This window comes from Sesamum indicum, linkage group LG3, assembly GCF_000512975.1.
Source record: "Sesamum indicum cultivar Zhongzhi No. 13 linkage group LG3, S_indicum_v1.0, whole genome shotgun sequence".
Classification (NCBI taxonomy): Eukaryota; Viridiplantae; Streptophyta; class Magnoliopsida; order Lamiales; family Pedaliaceae; genus Sesamum; species Sesamum indicum.
Window position 1 is genome coordinate 6,884,633 of NC_026147.1, and position 20,558 is coordinate 6,905,190.

Consider the following 20,558-nt stretch of genomic DNA (forward strand, 5'->3'; position numbering starts at 1 on the left):
ATTTATCAATTAATCCCTCAATTATGTATTATAATCTTTGGGACGTCACAGAAAAATCGGTTAATTCCATTAATTTCCCACATCGAATCCAAAAACATAATAACTTCATAAGTTAGACTTAATTTTCTTCTATTAGTCTTCTCATGATCAATTGAACAAGAATCAAAGCTTTGTTATCACATAATTCAGGAAAAAAATATTAGGAGCAAAGATGCCAAAGAAACATCAAGTGCAAAAGGTATAACACTAATTTTTTCAATTTTTCTTAATTGTTTATTAATAAATCAGAGTATCAAAATTCACAACAGCAAGCATATCAATTTTCATAACATGCAAAATTAATTTTTCAATTAAATCATTTCACCAACTAGCAATCATAAATAAACTACAACATGCATATATATATATATATCATGTAAATTTTTGTACAAGAAATTCACAATATCAACACCATTATGCTAAGTATCCTCTGTCGGACATAATCGACGATCAGGATACCTAAAGTGCTGGTAGTCTACTCCGTGTGTTCAAATCGCCTCAGGCTCCTCTCCCTTCAAATGTGGTAGACACACGATGCCAGTAGTGTACGGTAAGTGATGTTTATAATGTGATTGTCTCTCCATTTTTGCGTCGCCCACTCAATATCTGTTGTCCAATCCCTATTGGGCCAATGAAAACAAATCCATCTTCGGATCTCAATAAGGCACTGTCTGCTGAATCTGCATCGGAAGAAAAGGTTTAAATTGGTGTCCGTAGCCCCCTCGTTGCATAAAGTACAAGCTCCCAGGTGGGATAGCCATGGTTTGTTCGTAGTGGGAAGCTTGCCAAGAATTGCGAGCTACAATATGAACGAGTGACGAGGGATCTTCAAGTAGTGAAGACCAACCTACTTTCGGTCCTGGGGGATCAAATAATTGATAGAGAGTCTGTGTAGTGGGTTGTTCCTTATCACATTTCCAAACAACCCGATCCTCTTCTCTATAAATTCATGGCAGGTTATGAGTAATCTCCAAGCATTCAAAATCCATAACGGGAGGCCACTACCATTCCCCTCCTGAAATCACCAAGCTGAGGTTGGCCGATTCTCCAAGTCCAAGATGGCTCGGACCCCTTGGGAACCGCTCAATAAGTGGTCCAAGATGATGCCAAGGGTCTTGCCAAATATAGAAACTCCTCCCGTTACCAATTTGGTAATCCAAAAAAGATCGGAATAAGGGTGGAAACACAGCATTTTCCTCCATCCCCAAGAACCTTAATGCTCCCCGATGTGTCCCGTAGTCGGCCAAAGTAAAGCCACTGTACCCAAATGGAGGTCCTATCACACCGGATAACATCACAAGTTTCTTGCTTATTAGTACGCAATTCAAGGTAGTAATATCCTTGAACACAAGCCCCCCCTCATCCACCGGTCGACACACATCATTCCATACTACCTTGGCATAGGCACTAGTCAACGTGCCCTTCCTAGGAAATTTCTCAACTTCTTTTCAATTTCCTTGATGATTTTCTTCGGTAAGATAAAAGCAGAAGCCCAATATAAACTCAATGCTGAAAGCACGTATTTGATTATTTGTACCCGCCCAGCATATGAGAACAAAATCCCTTCCCAGCTATTAATTCGTGCATCTATTTTTGACAATAATGGTTGAGAGTCAGAGATAGACAGTTTAGAAGAGATTAAAGAAAGATCCAATACCTCATCGGGAGGTGCCCCTCCTAGAAGCCCAAAATTACCAACATCTGGTCTTTCAAATCATGTGCGGATCGGGAGATAATTAAATGGCTGTTTTATACATTCAGTCGGAGGCCCGACAACTCCGCAAATCGGTTTAATCCCAACTTGAAGACTCTGATGGAGTCCAAATCAGCTTTGCAGAAAAGAAGAAGGTCGTATGCGAATCCCAACTGGAAGACTCTAGATGGCTCTCACTTCCCATGGAAATTGAACTGCATATCTTGCACAATCAATTGCAGAAATTCCAAGTGCAAAACTTCCATAACAAGTACAAAAAGATAAGGAGATAGAGGGTCTCCCTGCCATAATCCTCTCGCTGCAGCAAAAAACCCATGAGGTTTTCATTTAAGCCCTATCGAGAATGATGTCGTCGATACATATTCCACAATCCACCTTGTGAAAGTAGGAGGAAATCCGAAAAGCTACAGAGTTGCTAATAGAAAAATCCCACTCCATCGTGTCGTAGTCCTTCCTTATATCCACTTTAAGGGCGCATCTCGAGGGAAGCGCATCTAATTGTAGCTCGTGAACAGTTCCTGAGCTAACATTATATTGTCCACCAATGCTTCTTCCCGGTATGAAAGCTGCCTGACAGAGACTAATAATTTTGTCCGGTACCCCACTCAATCGTTGTACAAGTAGTTTAGAATGAACTTGTATAAAACATAACAGCATGAAAGAGGTCTGAAATCATTAACAGACATAGGAATCTATACCTTTGGGATTACTGCCAAAAGTGTGGAGTTGACATGCTTCAGAATTTTCGGGTAGCAAAGAATTCAAGAACCGAAAAGGAAACAAATTTTTGTTAATAAAACTATGCAAAACAGGTAAATTAGGAACGTTCTCAAAATTACATGAAACGTGACCCAAACGTACGTCTAGACCCACGCATTTGTGTGGTAAATTGCTAAGGGTAATAATAACTACAAGTTAGTAGTTTGCATAAAAGAGAAACAAACTTGCTTTAATAAAATCGTGCAAAACAGCAAAACTTTGAACGTTCTCAGAATTCGACGAAACTTGACCAAAATATTGGTCTAGATCCAAGAATTTGTGTGATCAATTTTCTAAGCGTAATAATAACTACAAGTTTGTATAAAAGGGAAACCAACTTGCTTTAATAAAACCGTGCAAAACAGCTAAATTTTGAGCGTTCTCGGAATTCGACAAAACTAGACCCAAACGTTGGTCTAGACTCAAGAATTTGTGTGGTAAATTTTGCAACGGGTAATAATAACTACAAGTTTGTATAAAAGGAAAACAAACTTGCTTTAACAAAACCATGCAAAAAACCAAAATTTTGAACGTTCTCAAAATTCGACGAAACTTGACCCAAACGTTGGTGTAGACCCAAGAATTTGTGTGGTAAATTTTCTAAGCATAATAATAACTACAAGTTTGTATAAAAGGGAAACAAACTTGCTTTAATAAAAACCGTGCAAAATAGCTAAATTTTGAACATTCTCAGAATTCGACGAAACTTGATCCAAACGTTGGTCCTAGACCCAAGAATTTGTGTGGTAAATTTGCTAAGCGTAATAATAACTATAAGTTTGTATAAAAGGGAAAACAAACTTGCTTTAATAAAACCGTGCAAAACAGCTAAATCTTGAACATTTTCAGAATTCGATGAAACTTGACCCAAACGTTGGTCTAGACACAAGAATTTGTGTGGTAAATTTGATAAGCGTAATAATAACTACAAGTTTGTATAAAAGGGAAACAAACTTGCTTTAATAAAATCGAGCAAAACATCTAAATCTTGAACGTTCTCAGAAATCGACGAAACTTTACCCAATCATTGGCCTTGACCCAAGAATTTATGTGGTAACTTTGCTAAGCGTAATAATAACTACAAGTTTGAATAAAAGAGAAACAAAATTGCATTAATAAAATCGTGCAAAACAGCTAAATCTTGAACATTCTCATAAATGGACGAAACTTGACCCAAATGTTGGTCTAGATCCAAGAATTTGTGTGGTAAATTTGCTAACCGTAATAATAACTACAAGTTTGTATAAAAGGAAAACAAATTTGCTTTAATAAAACCATGTAAAACAGCAAAATTTTGAATGTTATTAGAATTCGACGAAACTTAATCCAAACGTTGATCTAGACCCAAGAATTTGGATGGTAAATTTGGAAAGCGTCATAATAACTACAAGTTTGTATAAAAAGGAAACAAACCTGCTTTAATAAAACTGTGCAAAACAGCTAAATCTTGAATGTTCTCAGAATTTAACTTGACCCAAACGTTGGTCTACACCCAAGAATTTGTGTGGTAAATTTACTAAGCGTAATAATAACTACAAGTTTGTATAGAAAGAAAACAAAACTTGATTTAATAAAACCGTGCAAAATAACAAAATTCTGAACGTTCTTAGAATTCGATGAAACTTGACCCAAACGTTTGTCTAGACCCAAGAAGTTGTGTGGTAAATTTCCTAAGCATAATAAAAACTACAAGTTTGTATAAAAGGGAAACAAACTTGGTTCAATAAAACCTGCACAAAACAACTAAATTTTGAATGTTCTCAAAATTCGACGAAACTTGACCCAAATTTTGGTCTATATTCAAGAATTTGTATGGTAAGTTTACTAAGCGTAATAATAACTACGAGGTTGTATAAAAGAGAAGCAAACTTGATTTCATAAAACCGCGCAAAATAGCTAAATCTTTAACGTTCTCAAAATTTGACGAAACTTGACCGAAACGTTGGTCAAGACCCAAAAATTTGTGTGGTAAATTTGATAAAGGTAATAATAACTACAAGTTTGTATAAAAGGGAAACAAACTTGCTTTAATAAAATCGTGCAAAACAGCTAAAACTCGAACGTTATCAGATTTCGATGAAACTTGACCCAAATGTTGGTCTAAAGCCAAGAATTTGTGTGGTAAATTTGCTACGCGTAATAATAACTACAAGTTTAAATAAAAGGGAAACAAACTTGCTTTTTGATAAAACCGTGCAAAACAGCTAAATTTTGAACGTTCTCAGAATTCGACGAAACTTGACCCAAACGTTGGTCTAGACTCAAGAATTTGTGTGGTAAATTTTCTAACCGTAATAATAACTACAAGTTTATATAAAAGGGAAACAAACTTGCTTTAATAAGACCGTGCAAAACAGCTAAATCTTGAATGTTCTCAGAATTCGACGAAACTTGACCCAAACGTTGGTTTAGACTCAAGGAACTGTGAGGTAAATTTGCTAAGTGTATTAATCATTACAAGTTTATAAAAGGGAATAAAACTTGCTTTAAGAAAATTGAGCAAAATAGCTAAATCTTGAATGTTCTCAAAATTCGAAGAAACTTGACCCAGACGTTGGTATAGACCAAAGAATTTATGTGGTAAATTTTTTTAGCGTAACAATAACTACAAGTTTGTATAAAAGAAAAACAAACTTGCTATAATAAACATTTGCAAAACAGCTAAATCTTGAACGTTCTCAGAATTTGACAAAACTTGACCTAAATGTTGGTCTATACCCAAGAATTTGTGTGGTAAATTTCCTAAGCATAATAATAATTACAAGTTTGTATAAAATGGAAACAAACTTGATTTGATAAAACCTTGCAAAAAAGCAAAATCTTGAACGTTCTCAGAATTCGAAGAAACTTGACCCAAACATGCGTCTAGACTCAAGAATTTGTGGGGTAAATATGCTAAGCGTATTATTAACTACAAGTTTGTATAAAAGGGAAACAAACTTGCTTTAATAAACCGTGCAGAACAGCTAAATCTTGAACGTTCTCATTCGACGAAACCTGACCCAAACGTTGGTTTAGACTCAAGAATCTGTGTGGGAAATTTGCTAAGCGTAATAATAACTACAAGTTTGTATAAAAGGGAAACAAACTTGCTTTAATAAAATCGTGCAAAACAACTAAATCTTGAACGTTTTCAGAATTCGACGAAACTTGACCCAAATGTTGGTCTAAACCCAGGAATTTGTGTGGTAAATTTGCTAAGCGTAATAATAACTACAAGTTTATATAAAAGGGAAACAAATTTGCTTTAACAAAACCGCGCAAAATAGTTAAATCTTGAACGTTTTCAAAATTCGATGAAACTTGACCCAAACACTGGTCTAGACTCAAGAATTTGTGTGGTAAATTTGCTAAGTTTAATAATAACTACAAGTTTGTATAAAAGGGAAACAAACTTGTTTTAATAACTACAAACTTGTATAAAAGGGAAACAAACCGTGCAAAATAGCTAAATCTTAAACGTTCTCAAAATTCAAAAAAACTTGACTCGAACGTCGGTATAGACTCAAAAAATTGTGTGGTAAATATGCTATGCTTAACAATAACTATAATTTTGTATAAAAGAGAAACAAACTTGGTTTGATAAACCGTTGCAAAACAGTTAAATCTTGAACATTCTCAGAATTCAACGAAATTTGAGCCAAACGTTAGTCTAGACCCATGAATTTTTGTGGTAAATTTGCTAAGCGTAATAATAACTACAAGTTTGTATAAAAGCGAAACAAACTTTCTTTGATAAAACCGTACAAAACAGCTAAATCTTGAACGTTCTCAGAAATCAACGATACATGAGCCAAACTTTGCCTTAGACCCAAGAATTTGTGTGGTAAATTTGCTAAGCTAAATAATAACTACAAGTTTGTATAAAAGGGAAACAAACTTGCATTAATAAACCTTGCAGAACAGCTAAATCATTACTGTTCTAAGAATTCGACGAAACCTGGCCCCAACATTGGTCTAGACAAAAGAATTTGTGCGGTAAATTTGCGAAGCGTAGTAATAACTACAAATTTGTATAAAAGGAAAACAATATTACTTTAATAAAACCGTGCAAAATAGCTAAATCTTGAACATTCTCACAATTTGACGAAACTTGACTCAAACACTGGTCTAGACTCAAGAATATGTGTGGTAAATTTGCTATGCGTAATAATAACGACAAGTTTGAATAAAAGGGAAAAAAACTTGATTTAATAAAACCGTGCAAAACAGCAAAATTTTGAACGTTCTCAGAATTCGTCGAAACTTGACCCAAACGTTGGTATAAACCCAAGAATTTGTGTGGTAAATTTGATAAACGTAATAATAAATACAAGTTTGTATATAAGGGAAACAAAGTTGCTTTAATAAAACCGTGCAAAACAGTTAAATTTTGAGCGTTCTCAAAATTCAGCGAAACTTGACCCAAACGTTGGTCTAGATCCAAGAATTTGGGTGGTAAATTTGCTAAGCGTAATAATAACTACAAGTTTGTATAAAAGGAAAGCAAACTTGCTTTAATAAAACCGTACAAAACAGCTAAATCCTGAACGTTCTCAGAGTAGGACGAAACTTGACCGAAACGTTGGTCACGACCTAAGAATTTAAATGATAAATTTTCTAAGCGTAATAGTAACTACAAGTTTGTATAAAAGGGGAACAAACATGCTCTAATAAACCTTGCAGAACAGCTAAATCATGAACGTTATCAGAATTCGGCTAAATCTGACCCAAACATTGGTCTAGACCCAAGAATTTGTGTGGTAAATTTGCTAAGCGTAGTAATAACTAAAAGTTTGTATAAAACGGAAACAATATTGCTTAAATAAAACTGTGCAAAACAACTAAATCTTGAACGTTCTCAGAATTCGACAAAACTTGACCCAAACGTTCGTCTAAACTCAAGAATATGTATGGTAAATTTACTTAGTGTAATAATAACTACAAGTTTGTATAAAAGAGAAACAAACTTGCTTTAATAAACCGTGCAAAACAGCTAAATCTTCAACGTTCTCAGAATTCGACAAAAACGTTGGTCTAGACATAAGAATTTGTGCGGTAAATGTGCTAAGAGTAATAATAACTACAAGTTTATATAAAATGAAAACAAACTTGCGTTAATAAAATCGAGCAAAACAGCTAAATCTTGAACATTCTCACAATTCGACGAAACTTGACCCAAACGTTGGTCTAGACCCAAGAATTTGTGTGGTAAATTTTCTAAGTGTAATAATAACTGCAAGTTTGTATAAAAGGGAAAAAAACTTGCTTTAATAAAATCGTGGAAAATAGCTAAATTTTGGACGTTCTAAGAATTCGACGAAACATGACCCAGACGTTGGTCTAGACTAAAAAATTTGTGTGGTAAATTTGCTAAGCGTAATAATCACTACAAGTTTGTATAAAAAGGAAACAAACTTGCTTTAAGAAAACTGAGCAAAACAGCTTAATCTTGAACGTTTTCAAAATTCGAGGAAACTTGACCTATACATTGGTATAGACCCAAGAATTTGTGTGGTGAATTTGCTAAGCGGAACAATAACTACAAGTTTGTATAAAAGAAAAACAAAGTTGCTTTAATAAAACCCTGCAAAATTGCTAAATCTTGAACGTTCTCAGAATTCGATTACACTTAATCCAAACGTTGGTCTAGACCTAAGAATTTGTGTGGTAAATTTGCTAATCGTAATAATAACTACAAGTTTGTATAAAATCAAAACAAACTTGCTTTAATAAAACCGTGCAAGACAGCTAAATCTTGAACGTTCTCAGAATTCGACGAAACTTGACCCAAACGTTGGTCTAGACTCAAAAATTGGTGTGGTAAATTTGCTAAGCGTAATAATAACTACAAGTTTGTATAAAAGGGAAACAAACATGCTTTAATAAAACCATGCAAAACAGCTAAATCTTGAATGTTTTCTCAGAATTCGACGAAACTTGACCCAAACGTTGGTCTGGACTCAAGAATTTATGTGGAAAATTTGCCAAGCGTAATAATCACTAAAACTTTGTATAAAGGGAAACATACTTTAAGAAAATCGAGCAAAACAGCTAAATCTGTAATGTTCTCGAAATTCGAGAAAACTTGACCCATACGTTGGTATAGACCCAAGAATTTATTTGGTAAATTTGCTAAGCGTAACAATAACTACAAGTTTGTATAAAAGAAAAACAAACTTGCTTTAATAAAACCTTGCAAAATTGCTAAATCTTGAACGTTTTCAGAATTCGACGAAACTTACCCAAACGTTGGTCTAGTCACAAGATTTTGTGTGGTAAATTTGCTAAGTGTAATAATAACAACAAGTTTGTATAAAATGGAAAGAAACTTGCTTTGATGAAACCGTGCGAAACAGCTAAATTTTGAACGTTCTCAGAATTCGGCAAAACTTGACCCAAACGTTGGTCTAGACTCAAGAATTTATGGTAAATTTGCTAAGCATAGTAATAACTAAAAGTTTGTATAAAAGGAAAACAAACTTACTTTAATAAAACCGTGTAGAACAGCTAAATCTTAAACGTTCACAGAATTCGACGAAACTTGACCCAAACGTTGGTCTAGACCCAGGAATTTGTGTGGTAAATTTGCTAAGTGTAATGATAACTACAAATTTATATAAAATGAAAACAAACTTGCTTGAACAAAACTGTGCAAAACAGCTAAATCTTGAACGTTCTCAGAATTCAATGAAAATTAACCCAAACGTTGGTCTAGATTCAAGAATTTGTATTGTAAATTTGCTAAGTGTAATAATAACTACAAGTTTGTATAAAAGGAAAACGAACTTGTCTTAATAAAACCGTACAAAACAGCTAAATATTGAACGTGCTCAGAATTCAACGAACCTTGATCCAAACGGTGGTCTAGACCCAAGAACTTGTGTAATAAATTTGCTAAGCTTAATAATAACTACAAGTTTGTATAAAAGGGAAACAAACTTGATTTAATAAAATCTTGCAAAATTGCTAAATCTTGAACGTTCTCAAAATTCGACAAAACTTGACCCAAATGTTGGTCTAGACTCAAGAATTTGTGTGGTAAATTTGCTAAGTGTAATAATAACTAAAACTTTGTATAAAAGGGAAACAAACTTACTTTGATAAAACCGTGCAAAGCAACTAAATCTTGAATGTTCTCAGAATCCGACGAAACTTGACCCGAACGTTGGTCTGGACTCAAGAATTTGTGTGGAAAATTTGCTAAGCGTAATAATCACTACAAGTTTGTATAAAAGGAAAACAAACTTGCTTTAAAAAAATCGAGCAAAACAACTAAATTTTGAACGTTCTCAAAATTCGAGTAAACTTGACCCATACGTTGATATAGACCCAAGATTTGTGTGGTAAATTTTCTAAGCGTAACAATAACTACAAGTTTGTATAAAAGAAAAACAAAACTTGCTTCAATAAAACCTTGTAAAATTGCTAAATCTTGAACGTTATCAAAATTCGACGAAACTTGACCCAAACGTTGGTTTAGACTCAAGAATTTATGGTAAATTTGCTAAGCATAGTAATAACTACAAGTTTGTATAAAATGAAAACAAACTTGCTTTGATAAAACCGTGTAAAACAACTAAATCTTGAATGTTCTCAGAATTCGACGAAACTTAACCCAAACGTTGGCCTAGAGTCAAGAATTTTTATGATAAATTTGCTAAACGTAGTAATAACTACAAGTTTGTATAAAAGATAAACAAACTTGCTTTAATAAAACCGTGCAAAACAGCTAAATCTTGAACGTTCTCAGAATTCGACGAAACTTGACCCAAACGTTTGTCTAGACTCAAGAATTTGTGTGGTAAATTTGCTAAACGTAATAATAACTACAAGTTTGTATAAAAGGGAAACAAACATACTTTAATAAAACCGTGTAAAACAGCTAAATCTTGAATGTTCTTAGAATTCGACGAAACTTGACCCAAACATTGGCCTAGACTCAAGAATTTATATAGAAAATTTGCTAAGCGTAACAATCTCTACAAGTCTGTATAAAAGGGAAAAACAAACTTGCTTTAAGAAAATCGTGCAAAACAAGTTTTGTTAAGCGTAATAATCACAACAAGTTTGTATAAAATCTTGTATCTTCTCAGAATTCGACGAAACTTGACCCAGACGTTGGTCTAGACTCTAGAATTTGTGTGGAAAATTTGTTAAGCGTAATAATCACAACATGTTTGTATAAAAGGGGAACGAACTTGCGTTATGAAAATCGAGCAAAACAACTAAATCTTGAACGTTCTCAAAATTTGAGGAAACTTGACCCATACGTTGGTATCGACCCAAGAATTTGTGTGGTAAATTTGCTAAGTGTAACAATAACTACAAGTTTGTATAAACCCTTGCAAAATTGATAAATCTTGAACGTTCTCAGAATTCGACGAAACTTGACCCAAACGTTGGTCTAGACCCAAGAATTTATGTGGTAAATTTGCTAAGTAAAATAATAACTACAAATTTGTATAAAATGGAAACAAACTTGCTTTGATAAAACCATGCAAAACAGTTAAATCTTGAACGTTCTCAGAATTCGGCGAAACTTGACCCAAACATTGGTCTAGACTCAAGAATTTGTGGTAAATTTGCTAAGCATAGTAATAACTACAAGTTTGTATAAAAGAGAAACAAACTTGCTTTAATAAAACTATATAGAACAGCTAAATCTTGAACGTTCTCAGAATTCAACGAAACTTGACCCAAACGTTGGTCTAGACCCAAGAATTTGTGTGGTAAAATTTGCTAAGTGTAATAATAACTACAAATTAGTATAAAATGAAAAGAAACTTGCTTTAATAAAACCGTGCAAAACAACTAAATCTTAAACGTTCTCAGAATTCGACGAAACCTAACCCAAACGTTGGTCTAGACTCAAGAATTTTGTGGTAAATTTGCTAAGCGTAGTAATAACTATAAGTTTGTATAAGTGGAAAACAAACTTGCTTTAATAAAACCGTGCAAAACAGCTAAATCTTGAACATTCTCCGAATTCGACGAAACTTGACCCAAACGTTGGTCTAGACGCAGAAATTTGTGTGGTAAGTTTTCTTAGCGTAATAATAAATACAAGTTTGTATAAAAGGAAAACAAACTTACTTTAATAAAACCGGGCAAAGCAGCTAAATCTTGAACGTTCTCAGAATTCGACGAAACTTGACCCAAACGTTGGTCTAGATTCAAGAATTTGTGTGGTAAATTAGCTAAGCGTACTAATAACTACAAGTTTGTATAAAAGGGAAACAAACTTGCTTTAATAAAACCGTGCAAAATAGCTAAATCTTGTACGTACTCAGAATTTGACGAAACTTGACCCAAACGGTGGTCTAGACCCTAGAATTTGTGTGGTAAGTTTTCTTAGCGTAATAATAAATACAAGTTTGTATAAAAGGAAAACAAACTTACTTTAATAAAACCGGGCAAAGCAGCTAAATCTTGAACGTTCTCAGAATTCGACGAAACTTGACCCAAAAGTTGGTCTAGATTCAAGAATTTATGTGGTAAATTAGCTAAGCGTACTAATAACTACAAGTTTGTATAAAAGGGAAACAAACTTGCTTTAAGAATACCGTGCAAAACAGCTAAATTTTGAACTTTCTTAGAAACGTTGGTCTAGACTCAAGAATTTGTGTGGTAAATTTGCTAAGCGTATTAATCACTACATGTTTGTATAAAAGGGAACCAAACTTGACTCAAGTAAACAGTGCAAAACAGCGAAATCTTGACTCATACATCGCTATAGACCCAAGAATTAGTGATGTAAATGTGCTAAGAATAATGATAACTACAAGTTTATATAAAAGGGAAACAAGCTTGCTTTAATAAAATCGCGCAAAATAGCTAAATCTTGAAGATTTTCAGAATTCGACGAAACTTGATCCAAACGTTGGTCTAGACTCAAGAATTTGTGTGGTACATTAGCTAAGCGTAACAATAACTACAAGTTTGTATAAAAGGGAAACAAACTTGCTATAATAAAACCGTCCAAAATAGTTAAATCTTGAACGTTCTCAAAATTCGACGATTGTTGACCCAAACGTTGGTCTAGACTCAAGAATTTGTATGGTAAATTTGTTAAGCGTAATAATCACAATAAGTTTATATAAAAGGGATACAAACTATCATTGATAAAATCGTGGAAAATAGCTAAATTTTGAACGTTCTCAGAATTCGACGAAACTTGACCCAAACGTTGGTCTAGACCCAAAAATGTTGTTATAAATTTGTTAGGCGTAGTAATAACGACATGTTTGTATAAAAGGGAAACAAACTTGCCTTTAATAAACCGTGCAAAACAGCTAAATCTTGAACGTTCTCAGAATTCGACGAAACTTGACCCAAACGTTGGTCTAAACTCAAGAATTTGTGTGGTAGATTTGCTAAGCGTAATAATAACTACAAGTTTGTAAAAAAGGAAAACAAACTTGCTTTAATAAAACCGTGCAAAACAGCTAAATCTTGAACGTTCTCAGAATTCGAAAAAATTTGACCCAATTATTGGTCTAAACTCAAGTATTTGTGTGGTAAATTTGCTAATTATAATAATCACTACAAGTTTGTATAAAAGGGAAAAAAATTGCTTTGAGAAAATCGAGCAAAACAGCTAAATCTTGAACGTTCTCAAAATTCGATGAAACTTGACCCAACCGTTAGTCTAGACACAAGAATTTGTGTGGTAAATTTGCTAAGTGTAACAATAACTATAAGTTTGTATTAAAGAGAAACAAACTTATTTTAAAAAAACCTTGCAAAACAGCTAAATCTCAAACGTTCTCAAAATTCGACGAAACTTGAACCAAATGTTGGTCTAGACTCAAGAATTTGTGTGGTAAAATTGTTAAGCATAATAATAACTACAAGTTTTTATTAAAGGGAAACAAACTTGTTTTGATAAAACCCCAAAAAACAACTAAATCTTGAACGTTATCAGAAATCGACGAAACATGAGCCAAACGTTGGTTTAGATCCAAGAATTTGTGTGGTAGATTTGTTAAAAGTAATAATAACTAAAAGTTTGTATAAAAGGGAAATAAACTTTCTTTGATAAACCGTGCAAAACAGCGAAATCTTGAACGTTTTGAGAAATTGATGAAACTTGACCAAAATGTTGGTCTAAACCCAAGAATTTGTGTGGTGAATTTTCTAAGCGTAATAATAACAACTTTGTATAAAAGGGAAACAAACTTGTTTTAATAAAACCGTAGAAAACAGTCTAATCTTGAACGTTCTTAGAATTCGACGAAAGTTGACCCAAACGTTAGTCTAGACCCACGAATTTGTGAGGTAAATTTGCTAAGTATAATAATAACTACAAGTTTATATAAAAGAAAAACAAACTTGCTTTAATTAAACCGTGCAAAACAACTAAATTTTGAATGTTCTCAGAATTCGACGAAACTTGACCCAAACGTTGCTCTAGACCCAAGAATTTGTGTGGTAAATTTGCTTAACGTAATAATAACTATAAGTTTGTATAAAAGGGATACAAACGTGATTTAAAGAAACCGTGCAAAACAGCTAAATCTTAAACGCTCTCAGAATTCGATTAAACTTGACCCAAACATTTGTCTAGACCCAAGAATTTGTGTGGTAAATTTGCTAAGCACAATAATAACTACAAGTTTGTATAAAAGGAAAACAAACCTGCTTTAATAAAACCGTGCAAAACAGCTAAATCTTGAACGTTCCCAAAATTCGACCAAACATGACCCAAACAATGGTCTAGACATAAGAATTTGTGTGGTAAATTTCGTAAGCGTAGTAATAACTACAAGTTTGTTTAACAAGGAAACAAAATTGCTTTACTAAAACCGTGGAAAACAGCTAAATCTTGAACGTTCTCAGAATTCGATGAAACTTGACCCAAATGTTGGTCTAGACCCAAGAATTTGTGTGGAAAATTTGCTACACATAATAATAACTACAAGTTTGTATAAAAGGAAAACAAGCCTGCTTTAATAAAATCGTGCAAAACAACTAAATCTTGAATGTTTTCAGAATTCGGCGAAACTTGACCCAAACGTTGGTCTAGACTCAAGAATTTGTGTGGTAAATTTGCTAAGCGTACTAATAACTTCAACTTTGTATAAAAGGAAAACAAACTTGCTTTAATAAAACCGTGCAAAACAGCTAAATCTTGAACGTTCTCAGAATTCGACGAAACTTGACCCAAAAGTTGGTCTAGACTCAAGAATTTTTGTGGTAAAATTTGCTAAGCGTAATAATCACTACATGTTTGTATAAAAGGGAACCAAACTTGCTTTAAGTAAAGTGTGCAAAACAGCGACATCTTGAACGTTCTCAAAATTCGACGAAACTTGACTCATACGTTGGTATAGACCCAAGAATTAGTGTGGTAAATTTGCTAAGAATAATAATAACTACTAGTCTATATAAAAGGGACACAAGCTTGCTTTAGGAAAATCGCGCAAAACAACTAAATCATGAGGATTTTCATAATTCGACGAAACTTGATCCAAACGTTAGTCTGGACTCAAGAATTTGTGTGGTAAATTAGCAAAGCGTAACAATAACTATAAGTTTGTATAAAAGGGAAACAAACTTGCTTTAATAAACCGTGCAAAACAGCTAAATCTTGAATGTTCACAGAATTCAACGAAACTTGACCCAAACGTTGGTCTAAACTCAAGAATTTGTGTGGTAGATTTGCTAAGCGTAATAACAACTACAAGTTTGTAAAAAAGGAAAACAAACATGGTTTAATAAAACCGTGCAACACAGCAAAATCTTCAACGTTCTCAAAATTCGACGAAACTTGACCCAAACGTTGGTCTAGACTCAACTATTTGTGTTGTAAATTTGCTAATTATAATAATCACTACAAGTTTGTATAAAAGGAAAAAAAATTGCTTTGACAAAAACGAGCAAAACAGCTAAATCTTGAACGTTATCAAAATTCGAGAAAACTTGACCCAAACGTTGGTCTAGACACAAGAATTTGTGTGGTAAATTTGCTAACCGTAACAATAACTATAAGTTTGTATCAAAGAGAAACAAACTTGTTTTAATAAAACCTTGCAAAACAATTAAATCTTGAACGTTTTCAGAATTCGACGAAACTTGAGCCAAATGATGGTCTAGACCCAATAATTTGTGTGGCAAATTTGCTAAACATAATAATAACTACAAGTTTATACAAAAACAAAAAAAATAAACTTGCTTTAATTAAACCGTGCAAAACAGCTAAATTTTGAACGTTCTCAGAATTCGACGAAACTTGACCCAAACGTTGGTCTAGACCATTTATGTGGTGTGGTAAATCTGCTAAGCGTAATAACAACTACAAATTTGTGTAAAACGAAAATAAACTTGCTTTAATAAAACCGCGCAAAACAACTAAATTTTGAACGTTCTTAGAATTCGACGTAACTTGACCCAAACATTGGTCTAGACCCAAGAATTTGTGTGGTAAATTTGTTAATTGTAATAATCACTACAAGTTTGTATGATAGGGAAACAAACATGGGTTAATAAACCGCGCAAAACAGCTAAATCTTGAACGTTCTCAGAATTCGACGAAACTTGACCCAAACGTTGGTCTACCGAAGAATTTGTGTGGAAATTTTGCTAAGCATAATAATAACTACAAGTTTGTATAAAAGTAAAACAAGCATGCTTCAATAAAACCGTGCAAAACAACTAAATCTTGAATGTTCAAAACTTGACCCAAACGTTGGTCTAGACTCAAGAATTTGTGGTAAATATGCAAAGCACAGTAATAACTACAAGTTTGTATAAACGGAAAACAAACTTGCTTTAATAAAATCGTGTAAAACAGCTAAATCTTGAACGTTCTCAGAATTCGACGAAACTTGACCCAAACATTGGTCTAAACCCAAGAATTTGTTTGGTAAATTTGCTAAGTGTAATAATAACTACAAGTTTGTATAAAATGAAAACAAACTTGCTTTAATAAAACCGTGTAAAACAACTAAATCTTGAACGTTCTCAGAATTCGACGAAACTTGAACCTAACGTTGGTCTAGACACTAGAATTTGTGTGGTAAATTTGCTAAGCGTAACAATAACTATAAGTTTGAATAAAAGTGAAACAAACTTGTTTTAATAAAACCTTCGAAAATAGCTAAATCTTGAACGTTCTCATAATTCGATGAAACTTGACCCAAACGTTGGTCTAGACCCAAGAATTTGTTTGGTAAATGTTCTAAGCTTAATAATAACTACAAGTTTGTATAAAATAGAAACAAACTTGCTTTGATAAAACAGTGCAAAACAGTTAAATCTTGAACGTTCTCAGAATTCGATGAAACTTGATCCAAACATTGGTCTAGACCTAAGAATTTGTGTGGTAAATTCGCTAAGCATAGTAATAACTACAAGTTTGTATAAAAGGGAAACAAACTTGTTTTAATAAAACCATGCAGAACAGCTAAATCTGGAACGTTCTCAGAATTCGATGAAACTTGACCCAATCGTTGGTCTAGACCCAAGAATTTGTGTGGTAAATTTGCTAGGCGTAATAATAACTACAACTTTGTATAAAAGGAAAACAAACTTGGTTTAATAAAACAACACAAAATAGATAAATCTTGAACATTCTCAGATATCGACAAAACTGGATCCAAACGTTGGTCTAGACCCAAGAATTTGTGTGGTAAATTTGCTAAGTTTAATAATAACTACAAGTTTTTATAAAAGAAAAACAAACTTGCTTTAATAAAATCGTAAAAACAGCTAAATCTTGAATGTTTTCAAAATTCGATATAACTTGACCCAAACGTTGGTCTAGACCCAAGAATTTATGTGGTAAATTTGCTAAGCGTAATAAATAACTAGATCATGCATTCCCCATAATATAACTAAATACTGTGACATAACAATTATGCTGCGTTGCTACTAAGCATTGAACTAAATAAACAATTACACGAATTTATAAAGTCCAATTAGCTAAGCAAACCTTCTTGATAATGAACAACCGGCCGAATCATTCATAAATCAGACGTTTGTAAGTAAAGCACAGAGAATAGCATGAATATTTGTTTGACAAGTGTAGAACGCAGATTAGATCTCACAACATAATGGGAATCAAGCAATCACCATACCTTAACCAGAAAAATAAGGAATTTAGCCGGACATATTAATAGAAGAACACACTAGAAAGTGAAATTCCATTAATTCCGGTAGTAGAATAAAATTAAAGAGAAGAGATGAACAGAGAATTTTATAGAGTTCTAACATAAAAACTGAACGTCTTCTAATGAAGAGATCCCCCCTATTTATAATAAAAGTCCCCTACGAATCTAGACGTAGTGGGGGGATAGATACGTGATAAACTCTAAAAAGGTAAATAGATTACAAAAGATAAGCTTAAAAGAATCCTTTCTAAATCTAAACACTTGATTCCTTTATCTCTTGGGGAAATCGTTCGTGCTTATCCTTATCCCGAGTTGACTACTCCATTAAGCGTGGGCGCACTTTGTCAATTTTGCAGAAACGTCCTTGTAATCTTCCTTTTTGCTGAATATGCAATAAAATCACATAATTAGGAATATTTTGGCTTAAAAAAGGAAGATTAAATTGCTATAAAATCATTATAATTGCAGAGTTATCAAATACCCCCACACTTAGCCATTTGCTTGTCCTCAAGCAAACTCAAGATGCATTCAAAAATCCCTCCAAATTTTAAACTACTCAAGGCAATTTGTAATCATGTGCAAAGTAAATGACATATTTTATGAAGGAGATAATTCAACATGTATCAAACAAGTTTTCACGTGATGACCATTATCAAAATCAATCGCATAAAACTAGTGGACTATTTTCTCTCCACTTTCCATTCTCTCAAGTGTATATATGGCTCAAGTGTATCTCTCGACACTTACTACGACAATGCTTCACTATAGGCTTGCCTATACACCATATCTCCACCACTTTTGAAATATGCACATATATGGATCAAAAGGTCTTTAATTTTGGTTGTAATGGGGCTTTGGTTTGGGGTAGGATAAAAGGATAATGAGGTTAAATTTCAAGAAACTAATTAGAGCACCAAAAATTTTGAGTGAGCAATAATTCGAAGCTCTCAAAATTTACTCATCTACCTTCAAGATTTTCGAAAATTCCTTGAACTATGCCTTTCTTATTCCTTTTGGAGAGTTCATATATATATTTTTTTCTCTTTTTTTTTCTTTTCTTCTTTTTTTTTTTTTGGTTTTTTTTTCTCCTCTCTATTTTTTTGTGATAGGCATAGACCAAGAAAATTGATGTCGGTTCCCACAAAGTAAAGAACATAATTTTGGAACCCCCACACTCATTTTGAGGTACATCTTTTAAGCATGTAAATCACAAAGGTTTTGAAAATTTCCCATTTTGAGAATTTGTTCTTTTGAACATAAACCCATTTCCCTTGATGCTCTAATAGTTCTTAGAGGGATCAAAATTAAAGTTTTAAACAAATGACGAGATAGGTTTGCATATGACGGGTTATTCAACAAAATAGGTCGAAAAGCTCAAAGGGGTTCTCTAAAGTTAAAACGTGTTGGGTGGTTAAGGAAGGCCGGAAGTGGTTTCTAATGCCTTTATCATATCCAAATAAATGCACATTTGTGTGGCCTCGATGTGGTTCAAGGCAAGTTCTAGGAAGACAAAGCCATAAAAGTATTATTCTCTCAAGAAAGAATGAAGATTTTTTTATGAACATATCAAGCTCAAAATCTCACGAGGTATGTTTTAGTCCACTAATCCTATATCAGAAGATTTTAACTCAAGTCATTTTGGTAAAAATAAGCTTTCAACTAGTGAATTATCCTCAAACATAAAACATGTAATTCATCTATCACCAAGCACATCAACAAAAATTATCAAATATAAACAAGTATAAGCTCAACAACCACACCCCCACACTTAAAATTCACATTGTCCTCAATGTGGACATTGACATGCAACTCAAGGATTAAAAATTAAAATGAGAGAGAGTTTAAGGAAGTGTCCCTGAGTGCATGCCGCGAAGAGTTCATGGCGTGGTTGGGCTGGTGGCAGATGATGGCGGCAACTTTCGGTGGATATGAGGGAGAGAGATCTTGGTGGTAGGTGAAGTTGCTATGAGAGAAAGTGAGAGAGAGAGTTAATGATGATAAAGATGAAGTCAAAGAAAATCTTGGTAAAATATATGAATAAAAGTGGAAAGATTTTCTTTTGATTTTTTTCCGATTTTCTAATTTTTTTTTTAAAGAAAATGAAGAAATAAAAATAAATAAATAGATGAAGATAGATGAACGTAAATAACAGCCAAAATAAATAAATAGATGAAGATAGATGAACGTAAATAACAGCCTACGAAGTGCGACTAAGCGTGGGCACGGTTAGTCGCATTTCCAAATCTGTTTTTGTGAGGTGAGGTGAAACAGTTTTAAAAGATCGACTAAGCGTGGGCACGCTTAGTGGGATCTCCAAATCTGTTTTTGTGAGGTGAGTTAAACAGTTTTGAAAGATCGACTAAGCGTGGGCACGCTTAGTGAAAACTTCAAATCTGTCCAATTTGAGCATCCAAACAGATTTGGATGTTTCATTAAGCGTGGCACGCATCGCAAAAAACACTAAAACTAAAATAAAATGAAACGAAAAAGAGAAGGGATAGAAATTCATGGGTTGCCTCCCATGCAGCGCTTTTCTTTAATGTCTTTGGCTAGACATTGCTGTGCCTCAACTTGAATAAGTTGGACACTCTAAATCCACTTCTTCTATGTAATGCACCCGATGATGGTGTGGATTTAGGGGAATTTGGCAGTCCATGGATGACTTCTTCCTTGAACTTATTTTGTCATGAAAGACTTTTTTCTTGTAAGTTATTCGACTCGATCTTTTGGCAATTGTTGTCTTGAATGCTCCTCTACCATTGAACATAGCATTTTTTGGCAATAAAGGATCAATAGAATCAATGAGAAAAATAGAATGCACATCATTAGAATATCTCATGGCACCATCAATTTTAAAACTCATAACCTCATTATCAAATTCCATAGAAAGGATTCCGGCATCAACATCAATTTTGGTTTTTGAGGTTTTAAGGAATGGTCTTCCTAGTAAGATG

General features: G+C 33.5%; 1 protein-coding gene across 1 annotated transcript in view; it reads right to left on the reverse strand.

Moving 5' to 3' along the window:
- Positions 1,041 to 20,558, reverse strand: part of LOC110011706 — a 21,230-nt gene continuing 1,712 nt past the window's right edge. Inside the window, exon 2 of the mRNA XM_020692484.1 lies at positions 1,041 to 1,315. Within this exon, the coding sequence (XP_020548143.1) occupies positions 1,041 to 1,315 (275 nt within the window). The remainder of the gene's footprint in view (positions 1,316 to 20,558) is intronic.